The 22,454-nt window shown below is 46.9% G+C and overlaps 1 protein-coding gene across 2 annotated transcripts in view; it reads right to left on the bottom strand.

The window, feature by feature from the left end:
* LOC149345197 (growth hormone-regulated TBC protein 1-A-like) overlaps window positions 1–22,454 on the bottom strand; it is a 33,709-nt gene that overhangs the window by 8,886 nt on the left and 2,369 nt on the right. For both annotated transcript variants that reach the window (XM_089546500.1, XM_089546499.1), the window contains exons 2-7: window positions 19,009–19,172; window positions 17,747–17,793; window positions 15,426–15,537; window positions 12,156–12,274; window positions 6,121–6,285; window positions 3,620–3,724 (exon numbers count right to left, since the gene is read on the bottom strand). In XM_089546500.1, the coding sequence (XP_089402626.1) occupies window positions 3,620–3,724; window positions 6,121–6,285; window positions 12,156–12,274; window positions 15,426–15,537; window positions 17,747–17,793; window positions 19,009–19,172 (712 nt within the window). The remainder of the gene's footprint in view (window positions 1–3,619; window positions 3,725–6,120; window positions 6,286–12,155; window positions 12,275–15,425; window positions 15,538–17,746; window positions 17,794–19,008; window positions 19,173–22,454) is intronic.

Below are 22,454 nucleotides of genomic sequence, written 5' to 3'. Positions count from 1 at the left end.
TAGGCCAACAGCACACTTTTCGCTTCTTTTTCAAAGCGGTGACAACGGGGCAAAGAGGATGCAGTAACCTGCGAAGCTCCCCCGGAGCGTGCTGGAGTGCCGCGCCGTAAGGGAGGGCATGAGAGAGCACAAAAGACGTTTTCTGTGACAGTTGTCACTGAGTCGGCCAGGCCTGCACGCTTGAGTTTAAGAACACAGCACATCAACACCACCCTTGAAATCTCTGCGCTTCCCTGGACTTCCGATGGCAGTGCCGTGGAACTCCCTCTCGGAACTCGGCCGACAGATTTCAACAGGTCCCCTGCAAGAAGCCATGCTGCTACCCTCTTGCTGCTCTATATGAGCACTCTCTCTCTTCCAATGGGCCATGTCTTGCTGTTCCGTAACACAGCCCCTCACTAAAGAGTATTAATCTAAATTAATCTGGAACCCCACACTACAACATCTGGGGCACCACCACACACATCTGGACAACTGATGAATTCGTATACCTTTTATGCTTTATGCGAAGCATATTACAATAGGTAACCCAAGCCCTTCGTGACGGTTACATGCCGTGCACACCACGTGACACAATGACGTCACGACAGATGAGAGACGGGGCTCCAACTCGTGCCGTCGCTGCGGTTGCACGCCGTGCAGACCACGTGGTATTGTGACGTCACACCACGTGACACAATGACGTCACGACAGATGAGAGACGGGGCTCCAACTCGCGCCGTCGCTGCGGTTGCACGCCGTGCAGACCACGTGGTATGGTGACGTCACATCACGTGACACAATGACGTCACGACAGATGAGAGACGGGGCTCCAACTCGTGCCGTCGCTGCGGTTGCACGCCGTGCAGACCACGTGGTATTGTGACGTCACACCACTTGACACAATGACGTCACGACAGATGAGAGACGGGGCTCCAACTCGTGCCGTCGCTGCGGTTGCATGCCGTGCAGACCACGTGGTATGGTGACGTCACATCACGTGACACAATGACGTCACGACAGATGAGAGACGGGGCTCCAACTCGTGCCGTCGCTGCGGTTGCACGCCGTGCAGACCACGTGGTATTGTGACGTCACACCACTTGACACAATGACATCACGACAGATGAGAGACGGGGCTCCAACTCGTGCCGTCGCTGCGGTTGCACGCCGTGCAGACCACGTGGTATTGTGGCATCACACCACGTGACACAATGACGTCACGACAGATGAGAGACGGGGCTCCAACTTGTGCTGTCGCTGCGGTTGCACGCCGTGCAGACCACGTGGTATGGTGACGTCACACCACATGACACAATGACGTCACGACAGATGAGAGACGGGGCTCCAACTTGTGCCGTCGCTGCGGTTGCACGCCGTGCAGACCACGTGGTATTGTGACGTCAAACCACGTAACACAATGACGTCACGACAGATGAGAGACGGGGCTCCAACTTGTGCCGTCGCTGCGGTTGCACGCCGTGCAGACCACGTGGTATTGTGACGTCACACCACGTGACACAATGACGTCACGACAGATGAGAGACGGGGCTCCAACTCGTGCCGTCGCTGCGGTTGCACGCCGTGCAGACCACGTGGTATTGTGACGTCACACCACGTGACACAATGACGTCACGACAGATGAGAGACGGGGCTCCAACTTGTGCCGTCGCTGCGGTTGCACGCCGTGCAGACCACGTGGTATGGTGGCGTCACACCACGTGACACAATGACGTCACGACAGATGAGAGACGGGGCTCCAACTTGTGCCGTCGCTGCGGTTGCACGCCGTGCAGACCACGTGGTATTGTGACGTCACACCACGTGACACAATGACGTCACGACAGATGAGAGACGGGGCTCCAACTTGTGCCGTCGCTGCAGTTGCACGCCGTGCAGACCACGTGGTATTGTGACGTCACACCACGTGACACAATGACGTCACGACAGATGAGAGACGGGGCTCCAACTTGTGCAGTCGCTGCGGTTGCACGCCGTGCAGACCACGTGGTATTGTGACGTCACACCACGTGACACAATGACGTCACGACAGATGAGAGACGGGGCTCCAACTTGTGCTGTCGCTGCGGTTGCACGCCGTGCAGACCACGTGGTATGGTGACGTCACACCACATGACACAATGACGTCACGACAGATGAGAGACGGGGCTCCAACTTGTGCCGTCGCTGCGGTTGCACGCCGTGCAGACCACGTGGTATTGTGACGTCAAACCACGTAACACAATGATGTCACGACAGATGAGAGACGGGGCTCCAACTTGTGCCGTCACTGCGCTTGCACGCCGTGCAGACCACGTGGTATGGTGAAGTCACACCACGTGACACAATGACGTCACGACAGATGAGAGACGGGGCTCCAACTTGTGCTGTCGCTGCGGTTGCACGCCGTGCAGACCACGTGGTATGGTGACGTCACACCACATGACACAATGACGTCACGACAGATGAGAGACGGGGCTCCAACTTGTGCCGTCGCTGCGGTTGCACGCCGTGCAGACCACGTGGTATTGTGACGTCAAACCACGTAACACAATGACGTCACGACAGATGAGAGACGGGGCTCCAACTTGTGCCGTCACTGCGCTTGCACGCCGTGCAGACCACGTGGTATGGTGAAGTCACACCACGTGACACAATGACGTCACGACAGATGAGAGACGGGGCTCCAACTTGTGCCGTCGCTGCGGTTGCACGCCGTGCAGACCACGTGGTATTGTGACGTCACACCACGTGACACAATGACGTCACGACAGATGAGAGACGGGGCTCCAACTTGTGCCGTCGCTGCGGTTGCACGCCGTGCAGACCACGTGGCACTGTGACGTCACACCACGTGACACAATGACGTCACGACAGATGAGAGACGGGGCTCCAACTTGTGCCGTCGCTGCGGTTGCACGCCGTGTGAATCACGTGGTATGGTGACGTCACACTCCTGCGCATTTCGAACGCGCGTTCACACTCGGTGTAGGTGAAACGCTCGCTCCACCGGGCAGGCGGACGCGGCTTCCATGGCAGTCCAGGCGCGCACCCAACGCACGTCTCGGGGTTAGTCGGCGTTCCGCTGTAGCCATGCCGTTGTGGTTTGGTTTGGTTTATGGGGTTTAACGTCCCAAAGCGACTAAGGCTATGAGAGACGCCGTAGTGGAGGGCTCCGGAAATTTCGACCACCTGGGGTTCTTTAACGTGCACTGACATCGCACAGTACACGGGCCTCAAGAATTTCTCCTCCAAAGAATTTCTCCTCCATGCCGTTGTCTTCCCCCACGATGAAGGCTTCTAGCGGTTGTATTAAAATGACCAAGTATTCAACCAAGGAAAGCCATGTATTACCAAGCCTAGCCATCAATATGCTTCGCATCTGACTAGGCTTAACCTTAGCTAAGCCTCAGCCATTTTTTTCTTAATCTCTTGGTCAGCATCTCGTTAAGTAGCAGACAGGCACCAATATGCTTCCTACAGGATCGGGCAATGACAGATGCAGAATGACAGATGCATCACTCTGATCCTCACTCCACTGTGGGAATAAAAGTGGGCGAAATATGCTCTGCACTGTTCTTGCAACCTACACAAGAAAATGCGGCTCAGGTGAACGAAGCTCCCCCCCCCCTGCACGTACCTCTGTGGGCAGCACCTCTGCAAAGAGGCAGACGAACCACTTGGTGGTCACAATGGCCCAGGACACATCGTGCTTGGCCAGGTGTGCATGCACCTCGGGCATCCGCTCCCTGCATTGTGGACACAACACACTCCATCATCAACTAGGTGGGAATTCCCCTTGAAATCGATACGATGCAAAGGCTCACACCTTCCGATCTTCCTTCGTAGCAACACAAAAGTATACATAAAATACACAGAGAAATATCATTAATTCAATTCTTCAGTTTGTTCCAACTGACACTTTAGTCACGTCAAAGCCATGTGCACTTCAAAGTTTCTTTTTGTTACAACTTTAGCCCCATCAAAATCACGTACCCTAGCCTAGCCTAGCCTGGAATAGCCTAGCCTAGAATAGCCTAGCCCAGAATAGAATAGCCTAGCCTAGCCTGGTAGGTTAGGTTAAGTTAAGGCTAGGCTAGGTTAGGCTAGTAGGTTAGGTTAGGTTAGGTTGAGTTAGGCTAGGCTAAGCTAGTACGTTAGGTTAGGTTAGGCCAGGTTAGGCTAGGTTAGGCTAGGTTAGGCTAGGTTAGGCTAGGTTAGGCTAGGCTAGGCTAGGCCAGGCTAGGCTAGGCTAACTATACTGCTGCATTGCTAATTTTTTCCGCTCTCACTTCTAGGTGTTTTTTCTGCTACAAATAAAAGACCCTGATTTTGCAACCTGGAGCAGTAATTTCTAGTTATCCACCACATAACTAGAAATTACTGCTCCACATTCATCCACTTTTTTTTCTAAGCCATTGCAGCAATCTATATATAAGAGTACCTTACCGTACAACTAAAAATTCGCGCATGTCATCCCCATTTACAAATTCGGCAATCATGGTGACTGCAGTAACTACAGACCAATATCAATAATGTCAATACCATGTAAAATCCTTGAGCATATTCTGTACAGTGATATTGTGCAGCACTTAGTAATTAACAATCTGCTTTTTCCAAACCAGCATGGCTTTCAGAATGGGAAATCCTGTGAAACACAGCTTTTTGAACTCATCACTGATATTCACTCGGTTACTGACTGACTGACTCGGGTCAGACTGATGCTGTGTTCATTGATTTTTAGAAAGCATTCGACCTGGTTCCTCACCACTATCTACTTGCAAAAATTTGAACTTTTTTAATGTAAATGAAAACATTTTAAATTAGATCCAGAATTTCCTAAGAGATAGATTATTGATATTGTAAGAAAACGATATGTTGGAGCATCATGTACCGAATGTCATCACCTTGGTTTTGTTAAAATAAACCTGCATTAGCCACACGTCACACCATGATGATAATGAATTCAGATCCTTCTGTAGACGATGAGAATCCTTAGGTTCATTAACCTGGCGATGTCCTACTAGACAACACTTGTTTCATCCACTACTGCTGTTAAATCTGGAGTACCTTGGGGATCCATCTTAGGTCCACTACTAATGCTGTTGTACACAAATAATAGCCCCAATAATATTGTGCCACAATTCGGCTGTATGCAGATTACTGCATCATTTATCGTCAGGTTAATGAACCTAACGATTCTGACCTTCTAAAGAAGGATCCAAATTCATTATCATTATGGTGTGACGTGTTGCTACAAAATATAATTTTCTTATAATATCAATAATGCCCCCTTGAGCAGGTAAATCAGTTCAAATACCTTGATGTCACCTTGTCAACTAACTTAACATGGAGTCAGCACAAAGAATACACCATCAGTAAGGCAAGTAAAACACTACGACTAATTAGAAAAACACTCTACATGGCCTCACCAGACACATAAAGTTTTTGACGTACAACGCTCCAGCCAGACCGCAGCTGGAATATGCCTCCATTATTTAGAATCCGCATCAGGGTTATTTAACACAATCACTCGAATCATTACGGAATCATGCAATTTGTTCTATAACAAGCAACTACACACACGACAGCATTAACCAGCCCCAAAACTCTGATTCTTCGAACCCTTCAGCGATGAGGACGCATTCCTTTGAATCCAATATTTTTTTGAACTTGACCACAGCACTACCACTTTCCGACTCAAACAGATTCGCCATCGTTTGCATATATTATCTCAACGCACTGACCACCCATTCAAAATATTTCTGCCGCATTCCAGGACTAACTAGCTCAAATCCTCATCTCAGCTTTTAGCCATTAAACTTTGGAACAAGTTGCCAAGAGACGCGGCATCTATTAGTAATTATGATGCATTTTCTGCTGCTATATGTTTGATCAAAAAGTTTTGCATGCGATTCGTCACCAAATCACACGCCATATGGAAAGAGCGAGTTTCACATCGAAGCAGGGCATGAGGATATGGCGTGAGGGGGGTGACGCACCAGACCACCAAACAAGGTTTTGTTCAACATAGCGGTAAAGCTCGGATAGAAGAAGCTTCAAATTCAGCTGATGCCAGACTTCTGACGGCCAACCCTTGGGCCACCACCGGAGGAGATGGGAGCGCCACCAGAAGACCACCTGCCTGACAAGCTGGGCGAGCACCTCGATGTCGGTGAGCAGGCCCGTCATGCGGCGGCCATAGTAGTCCGGCAGCAGCCGCTCGAGGAGGGCACGCAGCAGCCAGAAGCTGGCCTCTTCGTCCTCCGTCGCCAGCAGCAGCAGCCCCACTATGAAGTTGAGGCCCTGCGGAGGAAACACACACACACACTGTTCATGAGGGGGGCTCCCGTTAGGATCGCCCATGCACTGACATCAAAGGAGTGTTAATAAAAGCTAGAGCGAAATTCAGCACCCGGCCCACTACAGATTACAACAGCACATAATGCGCACCAATGATAATTTAATTTGTTGGTTCAAATCTCGCGCTGTTTTATCTGATCTGCTGCATGACTGACCCACTGGAAGATGTTTGTTGCTGCCTGAAACTGTGCCTTGCACTGAGCTTTGTTAGGCCTAACGCTTCGCCTCCATTTCACACTGCCGAGTCCACCTTGCACTTCCGTCACGTGTGCTCGGCGTTCTTTTCGTTCACTGCTGGATGATGCTGTTGCCTCTAGCAACGCACCGCTGCTTCGCGCTCGTGAATTTCTGCGTTCTGATGTGACTTCCATTGGTGTTCAGCAGCTATGGTGCACTTCTTCGCCACTGTCAGTTGCCACGAAGGACCTAGGTCTGGCTTTATCAGACATCGAGACGCAAGAGGGTGCAATGTGACGTCGCTCTCCGTCAGCCAGCAGGAGCTGTTGCATCCCCAGTCCAGCTCCTCCTCTCACAGTGTGGGCCCTTCTCCACTTGTGGGAGAGTGTGCGCGCTGTTGCACGGGCAGGAACCTGTCCTCCTTTCCTCCCATGAGGTCACTGGCCTAACTAGACACATGTGACACTCACGCCACTTTTTGGGCCAACGAGGCCCTCATGTTTCGCATAAAAGGGAGAGGAAATTGCACAAGTAGCACTGACATCCCTGCAGACGGATACACCTTATGCGACACATAAGGAGCTCGTCGGCCCAAAAAGTGGCGTGAGTGTCACATGTGTCTAGTTAGGCCAGTGACCTCATGGGAGGAAAGGAGGACAGGTTCCTGCCCATGCAACAGCGTACACATCATCATCATCATATCATCATCATCATTATGTGCGCACTGCTGCATGGGCAGGAATTCGTCCTCCTTTCCTCCCATGAGGTCACTGGCCTAACCAGACACATGTGACACTCATGCCACTTTCTGGGCCGACGAGCTCCTTATGTTTCGCATAAAAGGAAGAGGGGACTGCACAAGCAGCACTGACGTCCTTGCAACGGATAGACCAGCATGGATGGCTCTTTTAACCATCCAGCGTACTCCAGCATCATCGTCACTCAACACCAGTGCACAATGTGTCTAGGTCTCCAACAGTGTATCACTGTCCTATCTTGGCAACTTTTTCTCCTGCCCGACCCCCTGCCGCTGTCTGCTGTTTTTCTTCCTTTGGAATTCACTCCGTTGCCCCTAAAGCCCCGTTGGGTATTTGCACTTTCTCCACTGCCCTGTCTCCTGCTGTAAATGCCACTGGACTCCGGAACTTTCTTTTCTGCAAAGGCAGAAAACCTACTGCTAAAACCACATGTCCTAGACAGAAAAACAAATTGCTAATAAAACCATGCTCTCAGACAGAAATTCCACAAAGCATGAATGCAACAGCTACATCAATGAGCTTGCTGTAGCAGTGTATATACAACACCAATGAATGCAACTCCCACTTTGGACATTAATACGGTCTGCTTCAAAATCGCAACGCCCTCGACACGTAAATGTCTCTCCCATAATGAAACAGGGAAAATAAAGTGAACGCGTGGGGCAAGAAATTCTGGTCAAAATCGGCGGGTGCTCCATTGGCGAAATCAAGTGCCATCTCTAAGCATTAGGTGTAAAAGTGAGTCAGTAGTCGAGAAAAAAAGTCGCCCTCGCCATAGAGAGTACATGTAGACATGAAATGTATTCGAGGAAAGGCATTGCACATTCTGGGATGGCTCACAGATGGTGGTAACCCCACCGGGTATCGGCCTGGTCTCCCTAGGCTACTAAGTGCAGTGCCACCATCAGCCTCTTTTCCAGCTGGAAAGTGCGTCTGGCATTTCTTGCCGCTTCTGGTGCTTGATGTGGCACTGTGCTCAGCCAGTTTGTTTGTTTTTCATGCAGGACAACTTGCCAAGTGCCCCATAATGACTACCCCTCTGCCTCTTTTTGCTCCCTTTTCCACTTAGAGCATAGTGGCCACATGCAGCGCACACAGCATACGTGGCAGCGTAGGTAGGAGGATGCACTAATTACACACGCTATTCAGGTCGGCTCGGAAGAAATGGCCGCAAAGGAGAACACTCGCAGCCAACTCGTCCTGAGCTTGAGCTCTTTGTTTCACCGATGTCAGGGTCCTCAAACACCAAATGAAGCAAAGCTTGAAATTTGCCAAGGTTGAGGCTGTTGTAAGCTACTGGTGGGTTAGCCTTACGATTATTCTACCAGCAATTGCTCTATCCTCACGGCACTTAAAGGACTGTAGACATCAAATTTTTGCTTTTGTGTTTTCTTCTTTCAAACGATGCAAAAGGCATTAGTATACATGCACCACCCTGTAGTATTCACCTAGGATGACCAAATAATTTATAATTGAAATTTCTGCTTGACACAGCTTCAATTTCGGTTTCATCAACTGAACGATGGATGTGACGTAAGGCCACAGGCAATATAACTGCTGATATGTCGTTTGCTGTGATTCTAGCTCTTGAAGCAGGCTGGTTTGAGTGCTGTAGTGAGTGAAAACTATGTATCAGCCTTTACGCTGCAATTTTTCCGTGCCTCGTGTGACCTAAAGTTCAACTGTACGTCACATACATCGTTCAGCTGCTAAAGCCAAAACCGGAATAGCATGAGAGAAGAAATTCAATTACAGATTATTTAATGGTCGTAGGCAGATACCACGTGGTAATCTATGTATTCTAATGTCTAATGCATCATTTTAACTAAGAAAACATGCAATAAAATTCAGCAAAAATGTTTTTATTTGTTGATTTATTGAAATGAAATTTTCAGAGCACATTAGAAACAAATTTATGACTACTCTCACCAAGTTTCCCAGTTACACCTCCAGAAAAAGTCTTTCCTAATATATATTTTTCCTCTAAATCTTGTAAAAAGATTCCTGAGCTAAGAAAATATGGCAGAAGGCTGACGTTTCTACTGCTGTGCTACAGGTCGACATTGTTAGAATTTTTTTTGCAAAGTGCAAATTTTGGTTACGAATTTTTGTGATGCAGCGTCCATTGACATACCTAGAGTGAGAAGAAAATTTCATACAAGAAATTAAAAATTCACAAATTTGAACAAGGAATGTCTTGACCTGCACTATGGCCCTAAGAGTGCTGTAAAACAAATGGGGTCAAAACAGATAAAACAGTAGAGAGGAAATCTTCTCTGCAAATAGAGCATCTTAGCATAAAACCGTAATGGAGAAAAACACCCATTGTTCGAGCGTTTCCACGCAACGCACAGCCACTAGGGTTCATGAAACAATTTTTTTAGAGCACTTCCCAGCTGATTTCAGCAAAGAAAATTTGAGACAGCTTTTATACAACACATACAAGCGGGTACAACAATTATCAAAAAAATCAATTTTTTAGCCATTTTTGGGGATTTGAAGGCCGCGTAACCCCTTATGTATAAAATTACACATGAGAGTTTGAGGCACAGATCTGTGACCCAGCAGCTCTATTCCATCATGGATACAAGAACCCACACTAGTCATCGACTGCTGCTCTCACCATTTAGGATTCCAGGAATTCCGGAACTCCTTCCAGGAGGAAAGAATTTGAGATGAAGGCAGGAAGCCTCCCTCTAAATTACTGCATGCGGGTAAACAATGTCTAACAGTGAACGACTGCATCACTTTATTTCCCCGCACATAATTTTGAGAAACTGTAGGAAAGGGCAACAGGGAAAGGCCAAAATGGAGGCCAGGAAGGGTCTCCACAAGGTGAAGTACTATAATGGGCTCTGTGACTCGGTGCCCACTGTATGCATGCTGCCTAAGGAAACAGGGGCTCCAAAGCAGACACATCATCCCCTGTGACAAACCAAAGCAATGTCAAGTCTTTACCGACTCCTTTCGTGGACCCTGATTCTTTCTTGGTGACACAAACAGCTTGCTGCCAAAGCTTGGGGCCCAACACCACAACTGTTCCATTACATACCAATGCTGCAAAATATCTTTGAAATGAATTTTTGCACAGTACAATGAATGAAGGAGGTGCTCAGGAATGGAGCTTGGACAACAACCAAGCAAACAGGCACTTGGTTTGGAGGGCTTGTCACTGCTGGTGGCTTCCACAGTTAAAGAAAAGCTGGCTGTGGAGAGGTTACCCACACAGCATCACTAAGCATGGGATGAGATTTGCTAACAAGCACTGTTTAAAAAGGTGTCCAGAAAGCTGCAATGGTGTCAGATATGGCGGCGTGATAGCCTCTGGTGCTCGTGCAGCATAAAACTCACAGCCGAAACACCCAAGCTCAGCGCCGCAACCCCTTCCTCTCCATCACCGTCCAGTCTGCACTGATACAGTGCTCTACAACTTTATCGCAGCAGCTTTGGAAGATTCTCCTGCCTCAACCAGAGGCTCGTCTGTGGTGAAACAGGGCACAGAGCTTGCATCCTGAGGTAAGTTTTGTTTTGAGCCAAGTTTGATGAAAATACTTACGTGGTTCATCCGAACAGGATGATGAAACTCGAATCGTCTGTGCCGAAATGGAGGAGCCGAAAGTAACAGGATTTCACAGAAGGACGATGGTAGTGCCATTTGTTGTCTGCAGAGGAAAGCACCCCGACACGAAAAACACAGAGGCGAGCATTGCAAGGTGCGCAGCTTCTTTAATTTATTTATTTACTTATTTATTCAAGGCCACATGGCTTTAATGGCACCACCAACACCTTTCAGAGGCAACCCGGTGCTGGCGGCTTTCAGTTCATCAATCTTGGCACAGACGATTACGGGTTTGCATCATGCCCGGCTGAACCATGCAGGTACCGTCATCAGGCGTGGGATGAGGTAAAGGTTGCCTCAATACACAAGCTTTGTACACTGTGAAATCAGCCTTCGATGGAGAAAAAAGAATTTCAACAACGATAAAGTTGCGGAACAGTGTACATGGCGCATTCACCTTTTTCACTACAGAAATGACAGCGAGTAGTTTCCATTCACCCCTGAGATGTAAGTTTGCAAGGATAAGGTGGCCACAGCTGGCACAGGACAGGGGTAATTGGAGATGTATGGGAGAGGTGTTTGTTCCACAGTGGATCCAGCTAGGATGATGACGATGATGGAAAAATGATCAATCAGCCTAAAAGCGATTGTATGCCAGCGAAAGTGTTAAACAAAAAACAAATGCAGCCCCCAGCCTCGAAAAAGTGATCTTTCATTCAACACTGCAACCGACATCCTGGGACATGCCTTCAGGACTCTTGCATTATACATAGATACCATACGTTTGCTTGCATATATCGTTACAAACAGACGCTCACAAAAGAGCAAGTTTTGCTAATGCCTGCTACCAGCTATGAGGGCTATCTCTGTTCTGTCTCTACAGCCAACCTTGTGAAGGATAACATGAGCTCATTTTACACCAGAAAATGCACTAAAGACATTGTAACTGGTATTAAAATATAACGAGCAATTTTTGAAGAAAAAAGAAAGCACCGTGCGCTTAACAACAGCTAGGGTATGTACATCAAAAGATGGGACACACTGATAGTGACAGTTTTGCCACAAAATGTCACTTGGTCTTATGAGGATTTACGAACCAAGTTAATTTCCTCATTCCAATGGCGATATCACGTCTGACCGTATCAATACACCCAGGATTCATGAGATACTTCAGTAATGCCTGTTGGTTGGTTCTCAGTAACGTCCCCCCCACATCAACTTCTCCGTAGAGGAGTTCAGCTGAGCGCAATCTGTACAGCCCCAATGGACCTGCATGGTGCTGCAACCCCACCTTCCCTACAAGGGGTGCTGGCACGTACCTGACAGTACCCGACACCGCGGTTGAAATGTGCGTATGCAACCAGCACGTTGAACAGTGACTGCTGCTGCTGCCCGCCCCCGTGGAAGTACACGTTGTCTGGAAATGTCCGCGGCACATCTGCGGCAGACAACAGGCCAAACACCATCATCGGAAGGTACGCATTCCACCTCACAAGAATCCACACACAGCACCATCACAGAGGTGCTGTGCAACACAGGCTGCAGCACAGAATTACGCTCAAGCACAGGGGCCCTTATGCAAGTTCTGAGATGGACACTGCCAGAGTTAAGACTAGATTCGTAACACTGTCCACTACTCTGCACTAGCACTCTTGCTCAGAGCTGCTACGCGTGGAACCTGCACAGGCTTTCTCCACTGACAAATGTTTTACAGCACAAATCTGACAGTTGGTCAACACAGAACACATACACCGTATGCCATAGGCATGAATTCCCGAACTGCAGAAACTTCACTGCATGTTTCTGATGCATGCAACAACTGCTTCCACCAGCTACAATTAAAAGAAAGTTGCAGCTCCGTTTGCCAAAGCATACTAACATGGCACCATTAAGGACCCCTTTAAGGACCCCGCACACTAACCTTATGACTACCCCAAAGCGACAAACACTGCCCAACAAAGGACTTGGCCACAACCATGAAAATCTTAAAAAGAGTATAGACACCTAACGTTTTCTTCTCTGTGATGATGTGCAAGGCAATGTTATTATACATGGTCTACCATGAGTTATTCACCTATGACCGCTGAATAATTTATATACGAATTTCTTTCTCATGCTGTTTCAGTTTCGGTTCCAAAAGTCAAATGATGACTACGACGTCGAAGTGTGCTTATAGGTCATGCGAAATACGAAAAAGCTGCGATATGATCGCTGCTTCATTGTCTTCATTCACTACAATGCTAAAGCTAGCCTATCTCAAAAGCTGGAATGACAACGAATGTACAAGCAGCGATTATATTGTAGTTTTTTCATGCCTCATATGACCTACGAGCACACTTTGACATCACAGTCATTGTTCGGCTGCTGAAACTGAAACCGAAACAGCATGACAGAAAAATTCGATTATAAATTATTCAGCAGTCTTAGGCGAATACCACATGGTAATCCATGTATAATAATGCCTTACGTATCCTTACAAACAAGAAAGCATGCACCCAAAAATTAGGTGTCTACACTCCTTTAAACCTTGAAAGACGGGCTCCTCAACAAGACATCATTTATAACCACAGCATAAGAGGAGAATTTTTGCCAAAATTTGGTTTTTGAGGAAAGGATTGCGCAGTATCTGTCTCACATATCTCCATGGACACCTGAAAAAGGTGGGAGTGAAAGAAGAGAGAGAGAAAGAGGTGCTGTAGTGGAGGCCTCCAGAATACTTTCGACCACCTGGGGATCTTCAACGGACAGCACACAGACCCCTTTTGCATTCTGCCTCCATCAAAACGCGGCTGCCACGGTCGGGTTTGAACCCAGGTACTCCGGCTTGGTAAACGACCGCCTTAACCACTGAGCTATCGCAGAATTTTGCCAAAGTATCTGAAAACGGGAACACAGATTACACAGGCAAATCACACAGGGAGCGCCCAGCCAGTTCATCCCTTCTTTATATCCTCATTTTATGTCCCGCTCTTCTATGTTCTTCTATGCTTCGTTGACAGAGAGAATTTCCACAGAAAGCGAAAGCATTGCACTACGATGGACTGGATATCACCCTGTAATGCGTCTGGACTGGAGGCGATCTGCAGCCAATGGAACAATGGATTATTGAAAAGAATGCTCCAGTGTTATGAAGCTGGGAAAACTTGTCAAGTGTTGCTTCTTAGCGTGGTGCACATCATAGCCCATGAGTACACAAGGGGTGGTGATCATCCAGCTTTACCCTCACTGAGGGCAGTTTTTTCTGGTGAAGAGTGCGCTGATACTCCCATTCTGATGACTCGTTTCCTGAAAAAGTGCGTCTTATGACCTACATCAATGCAGACAATGGTGCAGCTGTTGCCGGTACATTAACAGAGAACAAAATTGCCAATTGTGTGCTCTGTGCCTTGGACAGTGCCAATAGTGCACGTGAAGAGCCAACACCGGTACCATGCCACACCATGAAAGAGGTCACGAAGGCCCTTGCCATTTTTTGAACAGTTCTGTTTGGAAGTTCCCGACAGCAGGTGTGCAATGAAGCATCTGGTCAAACTATGGAAGATTGTCTTCGCATGAAAGAGGTCACGAAGGCCCTTGCCATTTTTTGAACAGTTCTGTTTGGAAGTTCCCGACAGCAGGTGTGCAATGAAGCATCTGGTCAAACTATGGAAGATTGTCTTCGCATGAAAGAGGTCACGAAGGCCCTTGCCATTTTTTGAACAGTTCTGTTTGGAAGTTCCCGACAGCAGGTGTGCAATGAAGCATCTGGTCAAACTATGGAAGATTGTCTTTGCAAGAAAGAGGTCACGAAGGCCCTTGCCATTTTTTGAACAGTTCTGTTTGGAAGTTCCCGACAGCAGGTGTGCAATGAAGCATCTGGTCAAACTATGGAAGATTGTCTTCGCATGAAAGAGGTCACGAAGGCCCTTGCCATTTTTTGAACAGTTCTGTTTGGAAGTTCCCGACAGCAGGTGTGCAATGAAGCATCTGGTCAAACTATGGAAGATTGTCTTTGCAAGAAAGAGGTCACGAAGGCCCTTGCCATTTTTTGAACAGTTCTGTTTGGAAGTTCCCGACAGCAGGTGTGCAATGAAGCATCTGGTCAAACTATGGAAGATTGTCTTTGCATGAAAGAGGTCACGAAGGCCCTTGCCATTTTTTGAACAGTTCTGTTTGGAAGTTCCCGACAGCAGGTGTGCAATGAAGCATCTGGTCAAACTATGGAAGATTGTCTTTGCATGAAAGAGGTCACGAAGGCCCTTGCCATTTTTTGAACAGTTCTGTTTGGAAGTTCCCGACAGCAGGTGTGCAATGAAGCATCTGGTCAAACTATGGAAGATTGTCTTTGCCACACAGTCATCAGCAAAAGCAGACAACCAACGAACGAATAACCATTTTTCAGCTTCTTACAAGATATAAACTTACTGTGGTGTGACTGGTTTTTCACAGGTTCTTACAAATCATTAAATAACTCACACTTTCGAATAACTCAAACATCTTCTCCATTCCCTGGAGTTATTAAACTTTTGCCGCACTACCACCAGCAGTGCTACCACTCGATGGGACGGACAAAGATGGGACTGTTGTTTCTGGGCAAAAAGGGCACCCACCGATCTGGATGGTCTCGACGAGATCTGGTTTGCGGGTCTGCTGCAGCAGCGACTGGTACAGGCCCCGCTCCTCAGTTTGCATGGCGGCTGCCCCAGACAGTGCCATCCACACCTGACAACACAGCCACACGGAGACAGGTTCAGTGCACACACACAGGGCAATCTCCGAGGCTCAAGCCCTGCTGTTACAGCAACAACTGTTAATTGCATGTTTCCTGGTTCTGCAGCGTCACTGATGGTGTTGACGGTGTAGCACCACACTGGCCACCGTGCAGTGGCGCCACACATGATGTCACAGCAACATGCCATACTAAGTGGTACACATGCAGTGATGTATTCATGATATTGTTCACAGCGCAACAAGAACGGGAAAGACTTTGTTATCACTTTACACTAACTCATTTAGGTTACATGCACAATCATACATTGAACCATTTCTGCCTTGCGCTAGAAGAAGCCGACATGCTCACAACTTAGTCCCACATCAACCACACACAAAACTTTTAAAAAATTCATTTCTCCCATGAACCATCACAGAATGGAATGCCTTGCCTGCCACTACTTTTTCAGCTGAATCTGAAAGTGACTTCGAAAAAACACCATGAGCACTTTATTACCTATGTGTCATAGTCTATGTGTCATAGTATTGGTCTTGTGTTTCTCTTGTAACAGCTTAAGATGTGTGTGTTTTTTTTGCTTATGTTTTTGCTTGGCTTGGTTCCTTGCTGTTTATGAAATATCACTTCATTTATGAAATGTCTATTGACGTTAGTTGCGTTGTAATACACGTTATCTCTTGTTCTATGTATTTCTGCCCACTTGCTTGGTCTTTCAAAACCGTAGTATGACTAAATAAATAAATAAATAACAGTAACACAAGCACTGTTTTAGACAGCAAAGTCTATACATTAATGCCCATGACCATAAACAGTCATCAAAAGGTGTTTTTTTTTTCCCATCTGTAGGATAAACAACATGAGATTAGCAGTCACTGTACCCAGACAAAAATGGGGCCAGGACGACAGACTTTTATCATCAGGGGTACCCATTCGTATTCCAGCTGGAGGTGGAAGAGATTCTAGCCAGAGCTACTCTCCAGCTGTAGCTAACTGGAAGTGTAAAAACCTTCTAGCTGAGAGGAAAAAACCATTCCAGCTGGACATGATTTCCTGTTCTGTAATCCAGCTGGAAACGATGTCATTCCAGCTGGGACGGAAGGGCTTCTAGCCGGAAGGGGATGATTTCCAGCTCAATAATCGAGCTGGTTAATGAGATATTTTTTTCACCCGGTCATCATGCGCACTGCTGTCAGCCAACAGCACGTATTGCCTAAAGTGCAATGCGCCTTTAACACCACAGTGCTAATCATGCAGCAGAGGCACAACCTTGTCGCTTTTCACTGGTTGGCTACAGACCAGAGGAAATGGCTCCTCATAAGGTACCACATTCACGCAGCACAAACGCAGGAAACATGCGAGCACTGGTCAGGGGTCGTCGAGGTCAGCTGCACAGCCCTAAGTTATCTAGCAAAGGAAAAGCACCCATGTCCCTTGGAGGTACAGGTCCCACCACTATGAAACGAAACAACCAGTCTACACAAAAAGACAAATTTTTCGGTGATTTCTCCGCTAAAGTTAAAGATGACATTTGCATATTATAAACCAAGAGAAACATCAGTTGAAAAAACAGGAAAAAGTGTACTTGTTACACATAATTATGAATTGCTAATTGAATTAACTAAATAAATTGGTTTGGTTTGGTTTGGTTTATGGGGTTTAACGTCCCAAAGCGACTGAGGCTATGAGAGACGCCGTAGTGGAGGGCTCCGGAAATTTCGACCACCTGGGGTTCTTTAACGTGCACTGACATCGCACAGTACACGGGCCTCTAGAATTTCTCCTCCAAAGAAATTCAGCTGCCGCGGCCCTGGATCGAACTCGCGTCTTTCGGGCCAGCAGCCGAGCACCATAGCCACTGAGCCACCGTGGCAGCTAACAAAAATAAACTCAATTAACTTTGTTCCCTGTCATGTCGAAGGAACCTGCACTCCCTGGCTACACCAGCAGTGGCATTGCGTGTGGCTATGACAGCAGTGGCACCTGCTAAATGCACTGCTCTTTCTGTGTGGAGTGCACAAAAAAATGAACCCTGAGAGGAGCATGTAGCACACAGGTCGTGACCTTACTTCTCTTGTGTGCCTGCATTGTTTCACACTTTGTTTTTCTATGCAAGAAAATGAGTGTTGAACTGCAGAAAGTGCAAAAAATAACACAAGCGACTACACACAACTTGTTACGTAAAAGAGTGGTGCCAAGGCTCACCTGTTTCCTGTGCTCCCTTGGAATGCCTTTCCTGACGTACCGCTTCACTGCAAGGCCAAAAATACCCACTGTCAAGCCACTCTAGACGATCCCGAAAGTGCAGGTGGAACCTCAAACCCAACCGTGGCATGGATTCAGTTGAAGTTGATTTATTTACTCAACAACAATGAGAGGGAACATCGAGAGAAAAAAAGCTCCAATGAGCTTGACAGGCTCTCGAGCCCCCCGAAAAAACTGAAAGACCACCACAAAGTGCACATTCAAAACAACATGCTAGCACCCAGTTTACACACTAGCATGGGTGCACTATCCAGGTTTCGGCCGTAATTAGTCAGGGGTGGATTTAACGAAAACAGGGAGGGATAGCCTCTCCCTGAGCAAGAAGTTTTGAGAGCAAACGTGCTGCAATTTACTGCATCATCACAATCTCCAGGTGATGAAAAGATTAGCTAATTTATAATGGCTATTAGCAGTACAAGAAGGCACAGTAATAAAACAAGAACTGCATAATGACAGAAATAAAAAGAGCAATAGGGCAGAGAGTAATATGTAATTTACTGAATGTAGGAATGGCAAAGAAAACAATTAAAATGATATTCCATAAGATTAAAGTACACACTACAGAGCTATGGTACCCCAGTAAGCCTCCCTTTGCGAGAACTGTGAGGCATTGCCAATGAGAGCTCAGTTGCGCCCTCCAGCCTGAGGGACAGACCGAGGTCATAGAGAGTGTTTACTTTTGATGAAATTATTTAAAACTTGGCTAGTACAGGTCACCTGATAAAAACAGACCGAGGTGCAAAGGAATGTTATACGCATATATTTTATTACAATGCCACATCCCCTTTGCTTCTTCAGTGGACACATGTGGTTCTGTGCCACATATCTCTTTCTGTCATTCCTCCTGCTCCATCAGTTTTCTTTTCTTATTTTTATGGGTTTTGGTTTCAGTAGCCGACCAGTGCTTGCAACCTCACAAGTAGGTATGACATCACATGAGGCATACAAAAATTGCAGCACAACAGCTATTATATTGCACTTCTTGTCGCATGATCTCACACTTACTTGTGACATCACAACCGCTGGTCGATTGCTGAAGCGGAAACTGCACTATTTATCCATCATATGTGAATTTCATTCAGCGGTCCATGTTTATTGACTGTGTTATGCTTCGTTTTAAAGTAAAAACACAGTGCAAATATTCTGGGATCCCTGCACTGCCAACAGACGAAACACAAGGGCGAGCAGAGGAAACCACGCACGCTTTGCACTGCCAGGTCGCAGCACGGGGGGCCGGGCGTTGTGGGAGAGCAAGCGCTCCCACTTGCGGAGGCGCCGGGCCAGCACCGTCCGGTAGCCCCGCCAGAAGGCCTCGTGGCCCTCGTGGTCAAAGTCCTCGGGCCACTCAAAGCCATACGGGCCGACCCTGCAACAAGGCACACCACCCGTCCTCAGGGGCCAAACCTCCTGCGCCAGGCGTTACGCCAGCTTCCAGGAAAAAAGTGTGTTTCCTGATGAGCACTTGAACTACGTAACAAGAAACGACGTCAGAAAGGCACATTGAGTACAACTGCGTCCATTTTTGTGTGTTTTTTTCGCTGTAAAAATCGATTCATGGGCACTTTCTCAAAATGCTGCTGTTCGATGATCACACTAACAAATGGAATAATTTGTTCCCACCATTCAATTCAAGCTCATAATGTTGAGACCGAAAAGACTTTGTGATCAACACAGAAGTGAATGGTAGTGCAGCCTAACGTCTGGGATCCATGACGTCAGCAGTTGGTGGCAGCAATGCCTGCATTCTTTTACCTTTTTTAGCTTATAAAAGCCCTGTTTTTAGTGAAAGCAGCCCCTTCATTGTTAATAACCTATCTAACCTATACATGTATAAAAAGATGACTTCCTTGAAGTGCACAGTTGAAACTTAATATTAAAGAAGGCACTGAGGTGACACACAAGAGTGGCCCAACATTGGAAGCACTATACATACTACATCTGCATTCATGATTTGAAGAGCGCGAACTACAATGGACAAGAAAAAAAGGGACACAGGACGAGCGCTGACTCGCAACTAAAAGGTTTATTCACTGAAACCTTCTTATATGAAGAAACAATCAAAGGAAAGAAACAACACAAAAAAACCAAAAAGCATGAAACGCAACATTCGTCAGGTGCTCCCGAGAAAATTCATCTCCCTATCGCAAAGGAAAACAGATGGTTTGCTGACGCAATTCAGTGGATCCCCTGCGATGTGAAAAGCCTCGACAACTTCTCGTGTCGTCTGATCACTGTGGGTGTATAGTACACGTGTTTGATTGAATAATGCAGTGCATTTTTTCTTTTTCTTTTTCATGACTTTACATTCTAGACAATGTTTGACCAAATGTGAAAGGTCATCACCATTGTTTAAGTTGTTCCTGTGCTCTTGTAGGCGCTTGTTAAGGCAACGCCCTGTCTGACCAATGTAACGCGATCCACAGGAAAGGGGTACACTGTATACAACACATGTTTTACAGGCCACAAACTTATCCCTGTGCGCAACGCCACATCCTTCTTTTTTCCTTCTTGGCCTCTTTCTTTCTTTCAATGGCAGGGCATATCTGTTTGAGCTTGACGGGGGCTGAAAGGAACACGCCAACTTTGTACCTACTTGCTACGTTCTTTAGTCCGTGGGAGACGCGGTGAACATATGGCAAAACGGCAAATTTCTTCTTTTCAGGCTGGACGTCTGTCGTAAGCGGAGTGGCCTGACGCTTTAATGCCTGAATTAAACGAGAACACGCCCCTGCTATCATCTGGTCTTGATATCCAGCAAACTTAACCCTAGACAACTGGGTCTGGAAGCTATCTTGAATGGCATGATGACAGGATTTGGTCAAAGCACTTCGCAAGCAGGAAGTGATTATGCTATTTTTTACCAATTTGGAATGACCGGAGTGAGAATTAAGAAGTGTCTTTGACGACCTCGGGTTATACTTCCAGCAAACATGGTTCTGCTCGAAATGCAGCCGCAGGTCTAAAAACTGCAGTTCGTCGTTAACTGGTGCCTCAAAAGTGAACTGTAACCCCGACCCACACTCCCTGAACACTTTTAGAATGTCAACCATTCGAGCCGGAAAACGCCCACGTTCTACAAAAATAAGATAGTCATCGACATATCTGACGGTCTGGAGATGTAGGCCAGACAGGTTCTTTTCCAGATCCCTGGCCTACATCTCCAGACCGTCAGATATGTCGATGACTATCTTATTTTTGTAGAACGTGGGCGTTTTCCGGCTCGAATGGTTGACATTCTAAAAGTGTTCAGGGAGTGTGGGTCGGGGTTACAGTTCACTTTTGAGGCACCAGTTAACGACGAACTGCAGTTTTTAGACCTGCGGCTGCATTTCGAGCAGAACCATGTTTGCTGGAAGTATAACCCGAGGTCGTCAAAGACACTTCTTAATTCTCACTCCGGTCATTCCAAATTGGTAAAAAATAGCATAATCACTTCCTGCTTGCGAAGTGCTTTGACCAAATCCTGTCATCATGCCATTCAAGATAGCTTCCAGACCCAGTTGTCTAGGGTTAAGTTTGCTGGATATCAAGACCAGATGATAGCAGGGGCGTGTTCTCGTTTAATTCAGGCATTAAAGCGTCAGGCCACTCCGCTTACGACAGACGTCCAGCCTGAAAAGAAGAAATTTGCCGTTTTGCCATATGTTCACCGCGTCTCCCACGGACTAAAGAACGTAGCAAGTAGGTACAAAGTTGGCGTTTTCCTTTCAGCCCCCGTCAAGCTCAAACAGATATGCCCTGCCATTGAAAGAAAGAAAGAGGCCAAGAAGAAAAAAGAAGGATGTGGCGTTGCGCACAGGGATAAGTTTGTGGCCTGTAAAACATGTGTTGTATACAGTGTACCCCTTTCCTGTGGATCGCGTTACATTCGTCAGACAGGGCGTTGCCTTAACAAGCGCCTACAAGAGCACAGGAACAACTTAAACAATGGTGATGACCTTTCACATTTGGTCAAACATTGTCTAGAATGTAAAGTCATGAAAAAGAAAAAGAAAAAATGCACTGCATTATTCAATCAAACACGTGTACTATACACCCACAGTGATCAGACGACACGAGAAGTTGTCGAGGCTTTTCACATCGCAGGGGATCCACTGAATTGCGTCAGCAAACCATCTGTTTTCCTTTGCGATAGGGAGATGAATTTTCTCGGGAGCACCTGACGAATGTTGCGTTTCATGCTTTTTGGTTTTTTTGTGTTGTTTCTTTCCTTTGATTGTTTCTTCATATAAGAAGGTTTCAGTGAATAAACCTTTTAGTTGCGAGTCAGCGCTCGTCCTGTGTCCCTTCTTTTCTTGTCCATTGTAGTTCGCGCTCTTCAAATCATGAATATCTACCAACTCGCCCAACTGAACGTTTTGCTAATACATCTGCATTGTTGCATTGCATGCATGGCATTAGGCCTGCCCCTGTAGCCTCCAACACGACAACACACATAAAGAACCCCCCCCCCGCCCCCCAAAAAGATGCCATTTTGGAGAAAGATGGTTCGAAGCTCATTGCAAAGACTTCTTTGCAGGGTATTTGAGCCGTGCAAACTATGCACAAATTGATATCAAAGCTTTGTCATGTCCCCTCGCAGCATAGCTAGTCTTCACTTTACATGGCCATCCAAATTCACAGCTCAACTGATCATGCCCCTAACAGA

This window comes from Amblyomma mixtum, chromosome 5, assembly GCF_055824585.1.
Source record: "Amblyomma mixtum isolate Tamu chromosome 5, ASM5582458v1, whole genome shotgun sequence".
NCBI classification, from domain to species: domain Eukaryota; kingdom Metazoa; phylum Arthropoda; class Arachnida; order Ixodida; family Ixodidae; genus Amblyomma; species Amblyomma mixtum.
Note: the sequence above shows the minus strand (reverse complement) of the source record. Positions and strands in the feature narration are given on the sequence as shown.